The 20,204-nt window shown below is 35.7% G+C and overlaps 1 protein-coding gene across 1 annotated transcript in view; it reads left to right on the top strand.

The window, feature by feature from the left end:
- Positions 1 to 20,204, top strand: part of MIB1 (MIB E3 ubiquitin protein ligase 1) — a 136,886-nt gene continuing 116,682 nt past the window's right edge. Inside the window, exon 1 of the mRNA XM_038543674.1 lies at positions 1 to 260. Coding sequence (XP_038399602.1) covers positions 32 to 260 — 229 coding nt within the window. The 5' untranslated portion in view covers positions 1 to 31. The remainder of the gene's footprint in view (positions 261 to 20,204) is intronic.

Raw genomic sequence — 20,204 nt, 5'->3', positions numbered from 1 at the left:
GGCGGCGGCGGAGCCCACCGCCCGGGCCCCAATGAGTAACTCCCGGAATAACCGGGTGATGGTGGAAGGGGTCGGGGCGCGGGTAGTGCGCGGCCCGGACTGGAAGTGGGGGAAGCAGGACGGCGGCGAAGGCCATGTGGGCACGGTGCGGAGCTTCGAGAGCCCCGAGGAGGTGGTGGTGGTGTGGGACAACGGCACCGCCGCCAACTACCGCTGCTCCGGGGCCTACGACCTGCGCATCCTGGACAGCGCGCCCACGGGTAAGTCTTGGTCCCCTGACCGCCCCCCCCCCCCCCGCCCCGGGCGGCGCGCTTGTGGAGGAGGGGCGAGGCCGGCTGGGCGGCGGGCAGCCTGCGGGGAGCCCGCGGTAGAGCGGGAGACAGCCACAGGGATGTTGGGTCCAGTACCTGGTGGACGAAAACTTGGACAACAGACCCCGCCACCCCCACGGGAAATGGTGGCAGCACCGTCACCAGGATGCTTGCAAGCCTGGAAGGCACAAAGCGCCGGGAAGACAACAGACTGGTCCCCTCCTCCTCCTCTAGGGACAGGGTCTGGAGAGGCCTGGCTAATAAGCCATTGAAATTAATCAGCCACCGAGTGATCACTGTCTGGAGAGAGGCTTGCCGAGCCATATGGTGTTTAGTTGACGGGTTACGATTGCCGAGGGGCCTCCTGTAGCTCGGATTCGCTGAGATACCGTGTGTGTGTGTGTGTGTGTGTGTGTGTGTGTGTAGAAGGGTGTGCGTTACCTCCTGTAACACAGAACGACTCGGAGTTCGGTAGCTGAATGTTAATTGGGACCTTGTGGAATGATGTTTCGTCTACATTGTTTCATTACCCACAGAAGGAAAAACACTCTCTAAGCCGTTGAGCCATTTCCTTGTGTTAAATACTTTTTCCAAGTGGAGTAGACACCTTTTTTTTTATTTTTTATTTTTTTTGGTCGCTAATAGCCCATCTCGTATGTAAAGTCATATAAGAGACTTCGCCGTTCATGCACAATGAGTCAAGGTCCTCGATTCACAAATTTTCAGGGATCGGACTCTAAAATTTTTATGCAATGTGGTAAACGGAAGAAGGTTTGTGCTCATAAAATAAAGATCTAACTTTATTTTATTGGATTATTTTAATCAAAACATTTTAACAGATTTGTCCTCGATACTCTATTTAGTAGAAAGTAGTTAAAATATAAAATTTGTTACTTTTCTGAATGCATAAATAAGCCCCTTTTAAAAAACTGAGGTATCATCGACATATATTAGTCTTCTGTGTACAATAAAGATTTGTTTGTATATATTGCGAAATTATCACAGTAAGTCTAGTTAGTATCCATCCATCATCATACATAGTTAATAAAATTTTTTTCTTTTGTGACGAGAACTTTTAAGATTTACTATTTTAACAACTTTCAAATATGTGATAGTGTTATTAATTGTAGTCACCATGCTGTACATTACATCCCATGACTTTATTTTATAACTGGAATTTTGTACCTTTTGACATCCTTCACCCATTTCACCTACTCCCACCTCTGACAACCACCAATCTGCTATTTGTACCTATGAACTTTTTTTTCAGATTCCATGTATATTTGAGATTATATGGTATATCTCTTTGTTTTATTTCACTTGGCACAGGGTTGTCTAGATCCGTCCATGTTGTTGCAAATGGCAGGATTTAATTCTTTTTTTATAGCTAAGTAATATTCCATTATATATATATGTGCCATATTTTCCTTATTCATTCATTGTTGTTGGACTTTTAGATTGTTTCCTTGTCTTGGCTATTGTAAATAATGCTGCAGTGAACATGAGGATACATTAATCTTTTTGGGTTACTGTTTTCTTTAGGTAGATACCCAGAAGTATTGCTGGATCCTCTGGGAGTTCTATTTTTCCCTTTCTTTCTTTCTTTCTTTCTTTCTTTCTTTCTTTCTTTCTTTCTTTCTTTCTTTCTTTCTTTCTTTCTTTTTTTAAAGATTTTATTTATTCATTCATGAGACACACACAGAGAGAGAGGAGAGAGAGAGAGAGAGAGAGAGAGGGCAGAGACACAGGCAGAGGGAGAAGCAGGCTCCATGCAGGGAGCCCAACGTGGGACTTGATCCCAGGTCTCCAGGATCAGGCCCTGGGCTGAAGGTGGCACTAAACTGCCGAGCCACCCGGCTGCAGTTCTGTTTTAAATGAGTTCTGACAGAACCCGGAGTTCTGTTTTTAATGTTTTGAGGAACCTCCATACTGCTTTCCATATTGGTTTATACTAATTTATGTTCCCACCAATAGTAAACAAACATCCTTGGTTTTGTCCACATCCTTGCCAATCCTTGTTATTTCTTGTCTTTTTGATAGTAGCCATTCTAGCAAGTGTGAGGTGATATCTCACTATGATTTTGATTTGTGTTTTTATGATGATTAGTAATGTTGAGCATTTTTTCACGTGTCTGTTGACCATCCATATGTCTTTTTTGAAAAAATATTCAGATCCTCTGTCCATTTTTAAATCAGATTTTTTTTGCTGTTGAATTATATGAGTTTTTATGTATTTTAGATATTAATCCCTTCTTTGTATTATTTGCAAGTATTTTTTCTCATTCAGTAAGTTGCTCTTTCATTTTGTTGATGCTTTCCTTTGCTGTGCAGTGGTTTTTTAGTCTGATGAAGTCCCACTTGTTTCTTTTCATTTTTGGTGCTTTTGCTTTTGGCATCAAGTCCAAAAAAATCATTGCCACAATCATTGTTAAAGAGCTTACTGCCTCTGTTTTCTTCTAGGAGTTTTATGGTTTCAGATCCTAACTTTAACGTCTTTAATACATTTTGAGTTAATTCATAAATAAGCTACTTCTAAGGCTTTATCGTTGAGTTTGACAAAGCCTAATGAATCTGAAATGGGTTCATATTTATTATTAGCAGCAACAAAAAGGAAACACAAGCCAGCTCAGTTTTTTTGAACAGATAATTCATAAAATTGTGTTTCCTAGCTGGCTATTTAAATATTTGAAAAAGATGTATATGCGTGTCCCAAAGAAAAGATTCAACGGTACAAAAAGGGCCAGCCATTGTTATCAGTTTCTTGTGTGTTCTTACATAATACTCTATTTATTGCAGGCATGTTTATTAATATACTGTTAATCTATCTTTTTAAAGTACAAATGGTAATAAGCTATATTCTCTTTTGCACTTTGGTTTCTTTCACTTAATAGTGTATATCGTCAAAAAAAAAAAATAGTGTATATCGTCAGTTATTCCATGTTAGCACGTGTAGGTCTACCTTATTCTTTCATAACTGCATAATATTCCATACTTAACCAGTGCTTTCTTGATAGGCATTTATATTGTTTCAGGTCTTATTTACAATGATGCAATGAATAAATTCTGTGCATATGTGCTGAGTACTTCTGATGTGGAATTGCTGCATCAAGGGATACACATATTTAACATTTTGATAGATATTGACTAATTAATGTCCAAAGACATTTTACTAGTTTACACTCCGACATGTTATACTGTATGAGGCATATACCTGTTTCTGCACACTCTTAAAATTTTATCTTTGCTACCTCAAGCTAAAGTTTGACCACAGTTCCATAATTTGGAGTCATTTTGGTATCAGTAATTGCAGGTTTATGGGGAAATTTAAATATCTTTCTAGGGTAAAGTGTAACAAATCCTATACTACAGCAGTTTTTGAAGGGTTATTAATGTTGTCTGTATGCTTTGTAGTATGAAGTACATCTGTCATGAATAGTTTCATTATCTTATATAAAAGATGTTTTTAGAAGTAATTGTTTTAAAATCTCAGTTTAATTTACAAGATAATTTTACTTATTTATTTAAAAAATATTTAGTTATTAATGAGAGACACAGAGACATAGGCAGAAGGAGAGGCAGGCTTCCCGCAGGGAGATGCGGAACTTGATCCCAGGACCCCAGGATTACGACCTGAGCCAAAGGCAAACTCTAAACCACTGAGCCACCCAGGTGTCCCAATTTTACACATTTAATTTGCTGTGTGTAACAATTCATCTTGTTCATCTGATTCTTTTAGCAGACATTTTTTTTTTAAATATTTATTTATTTATTTATTCAGAGAGAGCGAGGCACAAGCAGGCTCCATGCAGGGAAGCCTGACATGAGACTCGATCCCGGATCTCCAGGATCACACCCCGGGCTGCAGGCGGCACTAAACCGCTGCGCCACTGGGGCTGCCCCTTAGCAGACATTTTAATAGCATTTCTAGCCTTATGCAGTGCTGTTGAAATGTATTTTAATTCCTAGGATTTAATTTCTTCAGTATTTTTTTTTTTTTCCTTAAAGGATTGAATAAATCACAAGCTCTTAGATCTGGCTTTACCCCCAGGACTATCCTACTACTTTCAATTTTCTTTTCTCTTTTTTCTTCAAGATATTTGATAATTGATGTTTATTGGTACCTTATTACATTCTCAGGATTTATTAAATATTATGTATAGTTCTGATTTTTACATAGTAGTTAAAATAAAAATAAATTTAACCTTTTTGAAGTAATTTCAGGTTTACAAAAATTATAAACAGAAAAATAACATTGGTTATTAACGAATCTACAGACCTTATTCAGATTTCACCAGTTGTCCCACTAATGTCCTTTTACGGGTCCAGGATCCAATCTAAAATCTCAATTACTTTGAGATGCTACAGTGCAGCATGACTAGAACTTTGAGCTGCATGTGAGGCTGTCAGATTCTCTAGCTCCAGTTGGTCAGTCTTTACTCTCGTGGTATTATTTTTTTACTTTATCAGGGTTCTTAATCTTTTAGATTTTCTTTGTTCCAAGCAGCAGCTCAAAGTTCTAGTCATGCTGCACTGTTGAAGTCAAGCTCTGCCCTTGGGAGAGTATATGACATTGTCACATCTATTTAACTATCAGATCTTACCCAGTATTTCAAATTACTGAAAACTTACCTCTTTTGTAAAGCTTCTTTTGTTTTTGAGAAGAATTAGCCTATTAATATTTGCTTTTAAGTATATGGTTAGGGCCAACATAAGTAATTACATTACCAGGTGTAGGCGAAAATTTTGTTAGAAATTAGAAGCCAGGGGATCCCTGAGTGACTTAGTGGTTGAGCACCTGCCTTCGGCCCGGGGTGTGATCCTGGGGTCCCGGGATCGGGTCCCGAGTCCGGCTCCCAGCGTGGGGTCTGCTTCTCCCTCTGCCTGTGTCTCTCATGAATAAATAAGTAAAATCTTAAAATGAGATATTTTATGTATGAGATAAATGGATTAAATAATTGTATTTATTTATTTTATTTTCAAAATATTTTATTTTTTTAGTATTTTTAAAAGATTTTATTTATTCATGATATATACATATATATATCATCTCTCTCTCTCTCTCTTATATATATATATATATATATATATATAAGAGAGAGAGAGGCAGAGACACAGGCAGAGGGAGAAGCAGGCTCCATGCAGGGAGCCTGATATGGGGCTTGATCCCCGGTCTCCAGGATCATGCCCTGGGCAGAAGGTGGCGCTAAACCGCTGAACCACCTGGCCTGGCCTGCCCTGGGTTAAATAATTTTAAATACAAATTTCCTTCTAGCTTTGAAAATTTGACTTGATGTTAAGAGTAAAGAGCTAATAACTATTCATAGAACTAATTCAGAGCTAACCTGGAGATACAAATTTAAAAACGATAACTTTCACCCTGATCAGATTGACAAAAATTGAAAGTCTAGAAATAGGATGTATTGATAAAGAATATGGGAAATCAGAACTCTCAGGTTATTAGTTAGTGGGATAGTAAATTGATAAAACCAATTTAAGAAGCAATTTGCCAATTTTGTAACTTCACAATGCACATATTCTGCAACTAAGGAAATCTAAGTGTATGTCTAGGAGATCCTCAGGCACAAGTCCGTAAAAAGGTATACAAAAAGAAATTAATTGCATTATTGTTTATAAAAGCAATAATTTGATAACTACTAAAAGATTATATGTAGAATAATTTGTCATGTTACATGAGTCTCATACAATAAAATATTAGCAGTTAAAGTGAAAGAATTAGTGTATATTTACCAAATATATGTGAAGTAAAGTAAGTTTTAAAAAGATACTGTAGATAATACTATGCTTTTTATGCAAATTTTATGAAAAATTGTGAAAAATATAAGTAGAAAAAGGATAAACACCTAGACAGAAAGGATCCAACCACCAGGGTGGTATTTTGGTATTTTGCTTCTCAGAATATTCTTTTTTTAAAAAATGAGAGCAATATGATTTTTTTCACTGTTTCTGAAAATCTTAGTTTAATATGTTAGTAAATCAAATAAATCTAAATTGACCTTGTTTCCATTCTTGATTTTGCTAGATGCTGTAGCTTTTAGGAGACCTCATGAAGATAGATAGTTGATCCACAGGGAAGAAGTGTCTTTCTGAGTATATTATCCTGGTTATTAAGCTCTTATGTCTTGGCTTCTACTCTATGAGGCTGGAATAGGACTCTGCATTTTCTTTTTTGCCAGCTGGGTCCTTGTTGGTTCTGCCAGTAGGGGATGACTGGAAGGCTGAAGTGGGAGAAGAGACTTGTTTTTTTCTGTTTTGCTTGCTTGCTTTTGGTATCATCTCATCCATCAGGATTTCAGTGTCAGTATTTGATTCCAGTATAACCAGAAATATCCTTAGTGTGTCCCCACTCACTGACACCAGCACCAACCAGTCACAACCCCTCCATTCATTAAGTTCTGGATCCTAGCCCTATGGGACCCCTTTTTAAAGCCTCTTACATTTTAGTAATCCCTTTTTTTGTTGTTGTTGTTGTTTCCCCTTTTTTTTTCCCGTTGTTTCCCTTTTTCTAGAAGTGGTGATTTTTTTTTTTTTTTTTAAAGATTTTATTTATTCATGAGAGACACAGGCAGAGACACAGGCCTAGGGAGAAGCAGGCTCCCTGCAGGGAGCCTGATCCCTCCAGGATCATGCCCTGGGCTGAAGGCGGCGCTAAACTGCTGAGCCACCAGAGCTGCCCTAGAAGTGGTGAATTGGTGTGGTTTCTATCTCCTGATTGGACCCTAATACTGTTTACTAAATTTTAATTCTATTTTTCTATTCCATTACCAGTTACATATAAAGTTTTTATTAAAATTTAGCAAGTAATTTTCCATCTTTTCTGATGCTAATCATTTCTCATGTATGAATGTTTTACTTAATATATTTTAAATCAATGAATTCTGAATTTTCTGAACTTAAAATGAGGTAAAATATTACTTTGTTTTAAGGATGTGAATATGAAAATTTATTGGTGATACACATAATTTAATATTAAAGACTATATATAATGATAGAAACATCTCCAAACATCAATTTACATCTTGTTTACTCTAGTTTCATTTGGACAGCACTTATTTTCTTACATCATCTCTACCTGGGACACATTAAATGGGTATAATTAAAAAATCTTATAGAAAGCTTACCACCAACACCTTTTCATTCCAGAAAATGTGTGCGATTTTGAAATATTTACTTTGCATTTATTTTGTAAGTGAAAAATATGGAACTCATTAATTTTTGCCTCTTAAGCACTTTGTCTCAAGATAATCAACGTGTGTCATTAGCCTACCTTCCACAAATCCAATTAATTAGGCACAAAAAAGCTGCAGCATGTCTTAATGTGCCAGAGGTGAGCAACAATGGTGGGGCCTGGTTACTCTCAGTCTCTCACTCACCTTCAGTACACCTGTGTTCCCTGTGTGATGTGTGAATTTTTGTATAGGTCCTCTGAGGGTGCTAGTGTCAGCTGACTAATTTACAGTTAGTAATAATCTCACTCCTAGATTTTTAGGGAAAAAAAAAAGTTTTTGTGAAAGTCTACAACCCCTTTTTTAGAATGCTTGGGAGTCGAGTTTATACTTTTGGATTTTAGAACTATAATATATGTTTGCGACACAGTACGAAACACCCACTTTGAAGTCCACATCTGGACCATGTAATCAAATAAATTAATATTTCTGCAGGGAAGCATGTGAATAATTACACTAAGGGGATGATAAAGACTACCTACTATATATAGCCTTTTGTTTTTTCAGATCAAGGTTTATCACTAAGTGAGTTTGCTGCTAACTTTCAAAACACTTAGAGTTTGTAATTATAGGTAAGACATTGTGGACTTCTATTTTCTCCTGCATTTCAAAGGATCATGTTCTGTATCTCCTGAGTTGTATACCTCACTTGGGGAAACCATTGCTCTAAGTCACCTAGAGGAACTTAGGCATTTTAAGTACTTATAGGAAAATGGCTTTTTAAAAAAGAATATTCCTCATCTTTTTTTTTTTTTTTTTAAAGATTTTATTTATTTATTCATAGAGACACACAGAGAGAGAGAGAGAAAGAGAGAGGCAGAGACACAGGCAGAGGGAGAAGCAGGCTCCATGCGGGGAGCCCGATGTGGGACTTGATCCGGGATCTCCAGGATCACACCCCAGGCTGCAGGCAGCACTAAACCGCTGCGCCACCAGGGCTGCCCTATTCCTTATCTTCTTAAACTCATTTATTTTCATATATCCCCATATCATTCAGCTTGCCTCTTTTACCATCATGTCTGGATTACAGTGATAGAACATCTCCATTGGACCTAGGAACATAGCAACAATTTTCATTTTTTTTAATTGAAATAAAATTGACATACAATGTTATATTAGCTTTAGGTGTACAACAGTGATTGAGCAGTTCTGTCATTACTCAATATTCACCATACTGAACGTAGTTATCATCTGTCACCGAAGTTATTACTATATTATTGACTATATTCCCTACATTGTACTTTTCATCTCTGTAAGTTATTTATTTTGTCACTGGAGGTTTGTACCTCTTAAACCCCTTCACCTATTTTTTGCCTGTCCCCCTACACCTTTCCCTTTTGGCAACCACTAGTTTGTTCTGTATGAGTTTCTTTCCCTTTTTGTTGTTGGTTTTTTCATTTTTTTTAAGGTTCATGTATAAGTGAAATCAAATATTTGTCTTTTTCTGTATGAGCTCTTTTACTTAGCATAATACCCTTTAGATCCACCCATGTTGTGAAGGGCAAGACTTCATTCTTTCTTGTGTCTGAGTAATTAATTCTCCATTGTGTGTGTGTGTGTGTATACACACATCATTATTCATTCGTCTGTTAATAGACATGCAAGTTACATCTTTATTTTGGCTATTGTAAATAATGCTGCAGTAAACAAAGTGGTACACATATCTTTTTTTTTTTTTTTTTTTTTTTTTTTTTTTTTCACATATCTTTTTGAATTAGTGTTTTCATTTTCTTTGGGTAATACCCAGCAGTGGAATTACTGGATCATATGGTAGTTCTATTTTTTATTTTTTTGAGGAACCTCCATAGTGTTTTCCATACTGGTTCCACCAGCTTACATTCCCTCCAACAGTGCATGAGAATTCCCTTTTCATCACATCCTTGCCAACATTTGTTATTTTCTTTTTGATACCAGCCATTCTTACTGGTGTGAGGTGATATCTTACTGTTGTTTTGACTTGCATTTCTAGATGATTAGTGATGCTGAGCATCTTTTCATATGTCTATTAGCCATCTGTACTTCTTTTGAAAAATGTCTATTCAGGTATTCTGCCTATTTAATTGGTTTGTTTTACTGTTTAGTTTTATGTGTTATTTATATATTTTGGATATTAACCTTTTATCAGCTATATCATTTGCAAATATCTTCTCCCATTCAGTAGGTTGCCTTCTTGTTATGTTGATGGTTTCCTTTGCTGTAAAAGCCTTTTAGTATGATGTAGACCCAATAGTTTTTTTTTGCTTATGTTTCCTTTGCTTGAGGGAGGAGACATCCAAAAAAATGTTACTAAAGCTCGTGTCCAAGGGATTACTGCCTAAGTTTTTTTCCCATAAGTTCTATGATTTAGGGTCTTATATTTAGATGTTTAATCCAGTTTGAGTTTATTTTCATGTATGTTGTCCAGTTTCATTCTTTTGCATGTAGCTGTCTAGTTTTCTAGTTTTCCCAACACCCATTGATGGAAGAGACTCCATTGTATATTCTTGCCTCTTTTGTTGTAAATTAATTGACCGTATAAGCGGGGTTTTTTTCTGGACTCTATTCTGTTCCATTGATCAGTGTCTATTTTCATGCCAGCACTGTAGTGTTTTGATTACTATTACTTTGTAGTATCACTTGAAATCTGAGATTGTGATATCTTCAGCTTTGTTTCTTCTTTCTGAAGATTACTTTGGCTATTTGGGATCTTTCATGATTCCATATGGTTTTAGGATTATTCTACCTCTGTGAAAAATGCTGTTGGTATTTTGATAAGGATTGCATTAAGTCTGTGGATTATTTTAGGTATTACGAACATTTCAACAATATTAATTGTTCCAGGCTATGGGCACAATGTCTTTTTCTGTTTATTTCTATTGCCTTCAGTTTCTATCATCAATATTTTACAATTTTCTGTGTTCAAGTCTCAAGTCTTTCACCTCGGTTGAATTTTATTTGCAGGTTTTTATTACTTTTGATACATTTGTAAAAGGGATTTTTTTTTTAAAGATTTTTTTAAATTTTTATTTATTTATGATAGTCACAGAGAGAGAGAGAGAGGCAGAGACATAGGCAGAGGGAGAAGCAGGCTCCATGCACCTGGAGCCCGACGTGGGATTCGATCCAGGGTCTCCAGGATCGCGCCCTGGGCCAAAGGCAGGCGCTAAACCGCTGCGCCACCCAGGGATCCCAAGGGATTGTTTTCATAATTTCTCTTTCTGCTACTTCATTATTAGTGTTATTAGTGCAACAGATTTCTGTATATTAATTTTGCATCCTGTAACTTTGCTGGATCCATTTATTAGTCCTAATAGTTTTTTGGTGGCATTGTAGGGGTTTTCTGTGTATGGTAGGTAATCTGCAAATAATGATGAATTCCTTATCAATTTGGATGCCTTTTCTTTCGTTTTTCTTTGCTGTGGTTAGGATTTTCAGTACTATCTTGAATAAAAGTGGCAAGGTGGACATTTTTGTCTTGTTTTTGATCTTAGAGTATTGAGTATGATGTTAGTTATGGGTTTATGATATATGACCTTAATTGTGTTGAGGTGTATTCCCTCTAAGTCCACTTTGTTGACAGTTTTTGTTAATTTTAACAGTTTTTATCTGTGTAAACAGATTCTTGTGAAATAGTCTGGTACTTATCTTTAAAACTGTTTTGAAGGGAAAATGGGTTCTGAATTCTGTATAACTGGCTTGTACATGAATCGATAGAATACAACTAAGATAAGGTGGGATTTAACTTAGTGGAGGAGGTAAGGGAACATAGCAGATAGTCCAGACATTCATTTATCATTTTGGAATACTTTTTTTTTTTTTTTTTAAAGCACATTTACCTTTGTAGGTAATTGCATTGGTAAGGATTGGTTTATATTCTGTAAGCACATTCATGATAGGGGTATTTGGTTTTCTCCCGGGGTAGATTTATCTTCTTGATGATAATTTTGTTCCTAAAAAGGCAAGAAATGAGATGGAAACTTTTGTACTAAAAAAAAGTTATTTGATTTTTAAGAGTTTTGCAGGGCTAATGATAATTATAACAGCTTGACTACTAGGATAGGACTCAATAACTTACAGTATTTTGAATCTAAAAGGTTGAATGGGGAACATGATGCCCTAGATATGTAATTATTCTTTATTTTTAAAAGATTTTATTTAGTTACTCATGAGAGAGGCAGAAACATAGGCTGAGGGAGAAGCAGGCTCCCCGTGGGGAGCCCCATGCAGGACGGGATCATACCCTGAGCTGAAGGCAGACACTCAACTGCCACCCAGGTGTCCCTGTAACTATTCTTTAAATAAGATCAATTGGAGAAAAAAACCCTGGTGGAGCGAAGACCTTAATAAGAAGGTCAAGCTTTGTAATCAGACCCACCTAGGTTTGAATTTGAGCCTGTCACTTACAAATGTGTGACTTCAGATAGGACTTACCTGAGTCTCAATATCTTCATCTATACATGGGGATCATAATGCCTACCTTTTAGTATTGTTGGGAAAGTTAAGTAAGATGTGTGTGAAGCACATTAGCTTGATGTGATAATGAATAGTGGCCAGTATTATTAATAATAACAATCTTATTTTCATTAATTTAGTATTTCTCAAGAGAAAGGAATGTGGGATATACCAACCAGCTGGCAGGTCACAAAGGCCTTACCCTCATTAGGAATTTTAATTATTGTTGAGACAGTTTCTAAACTAGTAAGTAGTTTGAAGGTTCAGGGAGAGTAAGATTCATACTATTGTCGGTTAAATCTCTTTAATCTCTATAATACTTTTTGTTACATTGATTTGGGGTTAAAGTTGAATGAATCCTTAAATCAGAGATAGGATTTCTTGTTTGGTTGAGTGACATCAATACTTATGCCACAATAAGTAATTAATTATGTTTAAATACAGGCTAATGACTTGTAAATTATTATTATTTTTAACATTAGGTGAAATCTTTCAATTCGGGCACAAATTTAGAAGATTAACTAGGTGCCATATTAGTCTATTAGGATTTTTTTAATTTTAAAAATGTTTTAGAATTTATCGCTTAATAGGTAAGACATCCAAGTAGATTAATGAGTGGTAAGTAGTTGTGAACCCATCTAAAAACAAAATGCCCTATGTACTTCTACCCAATTTTATTACTTTCCCTCCCCTTTTAAGGTAACCATTATCCAGAAATTTGTTACCACTTTTGGGTTTTTTAACATTTATGCTATGTTTTTATGTACCTGTAAACTATATATAGTACTTAATTTGCAACATTTTGTATTCTTGTATAGTTTTTAAAAATTCAGCATTATGGTTGAAGGATTCATTTCTGTTGAATTGTGTGACTATTGAACATTAATTTTTAGGTATTCCATTCTATACCTAATATATGTTTCCATTTTTTTGTTAATGAACAATTATTTTGTTTACTTTTTTCTTTTGCTATTACACAAAGTGATAATTTAGGTGTTTTTGTTCCATGTTGAAGTGCTTTTTGTAGAGTGTACTGCTTGTAGTGAGAATTTTAGTTCTCTCTTTCAATCATCTTTTCTAACTAGAAATTTAACATTTTAAATCTTAAATAAATCCGTGCTTTGTGATTCTGAGCTGTTTTCCTTGGCTCCCTTAAGAACTGTGGTCATTGATCTTGACCAGCATGATTTATTGTTCTCATAAAATTTTCCAACAAAAAGACCTAAGCTATGTAAATTATCTAAGTTTTTGAATTTAGATGAGACGCCATTAAAATGTAGAGCAGATGGTCATTTGAGTATTGGTAGAATGAGTCAAAAGCTGTCATCAGGTGGTTCATTTAATGGTGGCAGATGTTTTCATAAAGGGTAGCAAAGGAAAAGAGCATTAAGTCTCGAGGGTAATATGGTATTCTATAGGAAGGAGAAAAAGGACTAATAGGTTTAGTTAGGGAATTAAGTTTTATGAAATGAACATTTTAAGGAATAGCACTTGCCAAAGCTAAGGAGGTTTATACTGGGAGGGAATGGTTTTAGAGGAGAATGGATTGGGTGGATGTAGTAAGGGGAAACAAGCCACTGATGTAAGAGATCAGTAAAATGTTGGTTTTGTTTATTAAATACCCTTTCTCCTTTTTGTATTTTCTTTAAATATCAACTTTTGTTTTAAAGTCAATTGATTGCATTCTCATTAAAAATTGTGTAGTGCTTATTTTGATGGTGGAGTTGACTGCTTTGTTTACTTTTTCCAATTCTCAGCCTTAGTCTCTTTCACAGCTGTTCAGTAGCTTTGTTGGCATTTGAACTGTGAGAACCAAGAAAGGATTTGGATGTGCTTTTGTGTGCATTAATGGTTTTCTTGAAGTATTCTTTAAAACCATGCATTGTAGGGTTTTTTTTTTTTTTTTTTAACCAGTTATTGTGTGATTAAAATGGCTCCTTTTAAAGAAAACTTATACTTAGATTATGAGCTCAGGAATGTTGTTATCATTGTGCTTTGTGGAAAATGAGCTTAGAGATGAAAAATAAGTCAATAAGAGTAGCTGAAAACTGGACTTTTCATTTTTGGTCAGATCAGGCGGTTGGGATACATTTTCTCTTTGCCCTCATCAATCTACTCTTATTTGAAGAGCTGCATAGTTAAGGTTAAACCTCTACGTGCACAGTGGATACTAATTTGTTTAGTGCATTTTACTTTTTGTGATGACATAGGAGCCTACTTTAGATCTATTCAGAAACTACTGTGTGGACACTTACTGTTACTGACATTTGATATCAATTATGGTATTTTGGTCATGGTGCTTTCCTGGGGTAAGACAGGTTAGCCTGTGACTGCAAGCGTGGTACCAATGAGGAGTGTAGTCAGATAAAGCATATGCTTTCTTTTCATGAAATAGTTGTTAGTGTAAAGGGTTAAAAGATAAAAACTTCAAAGAAGTAGTTACATATTCTATTTCTGGAGTATTGGAAAGTTGGTTTCTGTAAATATTTGCTGTAAATATCATGTTTTTGTTTTATTTTAATTTATAGCTTATTTACATTAGCATCTCTGGTGACAAGCTCATATTAAATGCTCCTCCTCACTCAGCTGCTACCTAGAATTAATATACACTTAGTGTAGAAGATTTAGGAAACCACAAAGGGTAATCCCACCAGTATATTTTGGGGGGATTATCTTTCTGGTTTTTCTGTGCAAGTGTATTATGTATCTTATATAATGGTATACTATAGTTTTGCAAACTACTTTATAAAATAGTAATGAGTTTGTGGAAAAAATGAAGTTTATCATGTCAGTAATATTTCTTCTACAACATGGTTTAATTGCATGGAATTTCTATGAATTACCATAGCTTACGCATAAATAGCCACATAGTTTTGATGTAGGTTATGTTAAATTTTTGTTTTTATCTACAAACAACTTAGTATCTTTGGATGTACTTTTTAAAAAATTTGAAGACAGGGTCAGAGCCTTAAGGCATTTGAATCATTTTGCAAATACCTTTCACAAAGATTGTTGAATTTATAGTTCCTTCTCAGCAAAATCTGACTGGCTCATTCTTCACATGCATGTATTATTTTTAATCAGTGCCAATTTGAGAGGATGAAATTGGACTTGTTTTGTGTGTTTAAAATAAATCATGAAAATAATATGTTTATGGGCACCTGGGTGGCTCAGTCGGTTAAGCATCTGACTTTGGCTCCAGTCATGATCCCAGGGTCCTAGATTCGAGCCCCACGTCAGGCTCCCTGATAAAACAGCGGAGAGCCTGTTTCTTCCTTTCCCTCTGCTGCTACCCCCCCCCCCCCCCCCCCCCCCCCCCCCCCCCCCCCGTCTACTCTCTCTCTTTCGCTCTCTCACTCAAATAAATAAATAAAATCTTAAGAAAATAATATGCTTATAATAAAACTAAACAGTTCTAAAGTATATAGAATTAAACATGAAAGTGATCATCCCTTATCCTCCTGTATCCTGAACCCTGTCAGCTGTTTGGGGTAGGTTTTCAGATTTTCTCTATCTGTATATTGGGTGCTCATGTGGACATGTGTGTGAATTCTAGTTTCATGTTATCTTAGACTACTCAAAATTGTAAAATATGTTCAACTTTTTTTCTAGCACTTTTATGATTTTCTGTCTTCATATTTAGCTTATTTATCTTTAGTTTGTTTTTGGTATGTTGTGCTGTGGGAACTATAATAAAATTCATACTTTAAAAAAAAAACTTACTTTGTTTCAGTTAAAATGGTTATAGATTACCCCAAAACTTAGTGGTGTGAAACAATTTATATGTTCATGGCTTCCATGGATTGGAGATTTGGAGACAGTTTGGTGAACAGTTGGTCTCTGCTCTGCAATGTCTGGGGCCTTAGCTTGAAGTGTCAGACCGTGGAGGGGCTGGCATAGCCAGGTTCCCTTGGGCATCTCCTTCTATCTCTATGCGGCTCTCTCCCTGTTCTCCTCTATCATAGTCATCTTCAGGGTAGCCAGACTTAGAATGAAGAACTCTCAAGGCATGCAGGGTCTGAATTCTGAGGGAGAGAGAAAGACAAGTGGCACCTGCATTGTCTTTTATGATCTAACCTCAGAAGTCACGCAGTGTTACTTCTGCTTCCTTATGTTCATCACGGCAGTTGCCAATGTCCACGTTCAGTGGGAGGGAAAAGAAACCTTCCTCCTAATGGTCTTCTGTCATTATCACATTGTCACAAAAGTAGTTAAGATGGATATATATCGGTATGGTCCCCTTTGGAAAACATAATCTGCCACACCATTCCTCCACTGTAAATATGTACTTAGTCTTTCAGGAATCTAACTGGTATAAAATTTACATAAAGAACAAAGATACACTTGTATTTCATTATTAAAATCTGTGAATTTTAAAAAACTCATATTGTGAATTGCTATTTCTTATTATAAGTTGCAGTTTTATAAAAATTTACAATTCAGTTTAATAGTCCTGTGTCAGATATTGTTATGATATTTGTCATTTCTATCTCTTGATTGATTTTAGAATTTAAGAAATATCTGTGTGAGCTAGAATAATTTCTTAACTTTGTAAACATTTGCTATTTGTGTTGGGAAATAATAACTACAAGAATAATTGTAGATTTTTTTTCAAAATGAACATTATAAAGAATTATGTATTGATTTAAAGTAAAATATAGTAAATTCTTAGTAACTCAAGAGATGATTACCCAGTTTATGGATTATTTGGTACCTTAAGAAAATCTTTATGTGATAAAAAACATAACTTTTTTTCTGTGAATTCATTTGTATTCTCAAAAAATAATAGATAATGGTTGTATTTCACCTTTGATTTATGTTCTACATGACTGAAGCGTGTAATACTAGTAAATGCTAGTAGGTTTGAGTTGTATGGCTTAAACCTGTGGTTTTAATTTTAGTAGACATTCAGTTTAGAGTATAATTTCTTTTGTGCCTATCGCTGGTGATCATTTTCATGGTTGATGCAGTCAGACTTAATTAGCCATAGGATAGTATACTGGTGAGTAGTGGATCTACTGGTTTGTGGGACTGTTGAGTAGTAGTGGATCTGCTGGTTTGTAGGACTATCTTGCATGGCAGTTGTGTTCACTGTTGCTGTGCTGGAGTGAAAACATTTTAAGAGGAACTGAGAAGACATATATAACTGCAGGTAAATCAAGTTTTGGGGGAAAACCTGAGATAAAACAGTAATGAGAGAAATGCCATGGAGAAGGTAGGTAATTTGCTAAAATCACATGAATAATTGAATATTCCCTCTAAGTAGTCTCCGGGAAATTGAGAATTTAAAAGTTCTTTGATTTTCTGTATAAGTTGCCAAATTTGCTTGGGATATATGATGATTTTGATCACCAAGTTATTTAAGTAGATGATGATTAGTACATTTAATAAATTCTGTGTTAAGATTAAATTAAATATAGTATAATTTTTTTTTATATTTGCATTTTCCTTTAAAGCCTTTCAAAGTGTTTTTACCTCTGGAAATCCCTTTAGCATCATAAGGTCCCTTTCTAAATTGTCTTTGTCGGCTTGGGCTACCATAGCAAACTACTAGAGTGGGTGGTTGGTTAACAGGAATTTATTTCTTGTAGTTCTGGAGGCTGGGCAGTCCAAGATCAAGGTGCTGGCTAATTCAGTTCCCTGATGAGAAGTGTCTTCGTGGCTTGCTGCCTTCCCCCTTGTGTCCTCTTGTGGTAGAGAGAGAGAGACTGCTTAACTTTTTTCTCTTTTAAGGATACTAGTCTCGTTATGCAGGCCCCATCCTCATTATCTCTTCTAAACTTAGTTATCTCTCATAGGTTTCCCCTCAGATATCAGCACATTGAGGGTTAGGGCTTCAACATATGAATTTTAGGGGGAGGAGAACACTTTCAAACCATAACACATATAAAAGGAAGTATTTTCTCAATTTATAGATGAGAGTATTGATCCCAGAGTATTTTAAATTAATTCCTGATATTTCCTAGCAAATAAGAGAACTAGTTTCTTAAATATCCTTGTTTTTACCATTTACTGAGACCATTTAAACCTGCAAGTCAAAAACAAACAAACAAACAAACAAACCTGCAAGTCAGAAATCATGTCTTGTTATTTCCCAGCCTGACTAAAGTTTATCTCTAAGTCTCTGACAGTGTTTCACATTTTTGCCAAACAAATGAAGCTCCTCCTGGTTCATTGAACACATGCTGTGCTCTTCTGAGATTTCTTCTTTCTTCCTTTGAAAGGTCTACTCATCAAGTATTTCTAGAAAACTTGTCCTGATTCTTTTTTCATTTTGTTTCTTAGATGAGTATCTATTAATAGAGGTCTGGACTTGGAATTTTAAGTATATGCTTATTTATGTATGTATGTTTGTATGTATGTTAATGGCTCTGTTTCTGTTTTTTGTTTTTTGTTTTTTTAAAGTAGAGCAGTTCTTGATTTCAATTTATTGTACTATTATTTGTTCCTCAATATCTCTTATCTATTTGTTTTCTCTTGAATGATCTCATTTATACTTTTTGGGGTTACATTTTATAACTTTTGTTTTCTAACCCATAACCACCAACTCCTAAATTGCTCCTGACTCTGTTTTTTTCCCTCGGCTTCTACTAGTTTTATCCTTATTTAAAGTACCATTATTTTCACATGGATTGTTATGTAAATTTCTTATAATTTACATAACATAATATGTAAATTGTAATATGTAAATACATAATTGACCCCTTTTCTCCAGCCACTTTAATTTTCTTCCTTTCTGTTCTCCATACTACATCAGGAATGATATTTGAAAGCAGCAGAGGGCCTGCCCACACACAGTAGCAGTGAAATAGTGAATGAAATCAGTAGGTACTGATGTCTGCTATCGTCCCTATCCCTGAAATCAAGAATTTGTGTGGCAGGAGAGTGTGGAATCATTGCATGGGAAAAGTATTTGGTGTTGGGTGTCGTGCTCTTTTGTAGTTCAGTAGGGATCCCAACTTCCTTCTACTTCCTCCCACCCCCTTTTCATTTAACCATCTCAGCTCAAGTACAAGTTTATCTTTGTGTTCGACTTTTTATTTAAAATCTGGTTACCTAATAAGATTTTAAACTTGAATATGGAAAGTGGGTTTTTTTCTTTTCCTTATCAGGAAACAGCAATAATGTGTTAGTTCTTCTAAAGTTTAGTAATAACTTTACTACTTTTGTGTTCTAGCTCGTGTGTGTGTGTGTGTGTGTGTGTGTGTGTGTATATGTATATATAGCACTTTCTTTCTTTTTTTTTTTAATTTTATTTATTCATTAGAGACACACAGAGAGAGGCAGAGACATAGGCAGAGGGAGAAGCAGGCTCCATGCAGGGAGCCCGATGTGGGACTCGATCCTGGGTCTCTAGGATCAGGCCCTGGGCTGACGGCAGGCGCTAAACCATTGAACCACTCAGGGATCCCCTATATAGCACTTTCTTATTTGATTCTCAGAACAGCCCTTATCTTTATTTTTTTTATTTTTATTTTTTTATGAAATAATGGGAGAATTTAATAAAATATACTAGTTGAGGACAGTGGTTAAGTTCACACACAGATCACTGCGTTAGAAAACCCAGATTTAAATACTAGTTCCACTGTTTCATTGCAGTATTGACTTTTTTTTTTTTTTAAGATTTTATTTATTCATGAGAGACACAGAGGGAGAGGCAGAGACACAGGCAGAGGGAGAAGCAGGTTCCCTGCGGGAAGCCTGACGTGGGACTCAATCCCAGGACCCCTAGATCATGATCTGAGCCATCCAGTTGCCCCAGTATTGACTTTGCTTAGCCTCAGTTTTCTTATCTATAAAACTCAAAACAAGACCTAATCTTTAAATAACACAATGCCTCCTCCAAAGGGAACGGAGTTTCTGAGAACTAAAGAGACTCCTTTTATTTAATCATGGAAAATTACTAAACTTACACAAAATAGAGAATTATATAATGAACGTCCCTATTACCCACCTTCAACATGAGCAGTCTTGTTTCATCTAAACCTTATCTTCTCTGCTTGAAGTAAATACTATTATTTTATATGTAAATACTTGAGTTAAAATGAGTCTTTCAGGTGCACAAAGATAGCTAGTGAAAGCCAGAACTCAAATCCAGGAGAGTGTTAGTGTTGTATGGCAATATAGCCCTTGCTTTGTAATTCAATATTGGGCTTGATACATACCATAACATAGTGACACTAATGTTCACAGGCCCCACATTGTTTAAAACTTCCAG

This window comes from Canis lupus, chromosome 7 (assembly GCF_011100685.1).
Source record: "Canis lupus familiaris isolate Mischka breed German Shepherd chromosome 7, alternate assembly UU_Cfam_GSD_1.0, whole genome shotgun sequence".
Lineage (NCBI taxonomy): Eukaryota > Metazoa > Chordata > Mammalia > Carnivora > Canidae > Canis > Canis lupus.
This window is presented reverse-complemented; position numbering and strand designations above follow the sequence as displayed.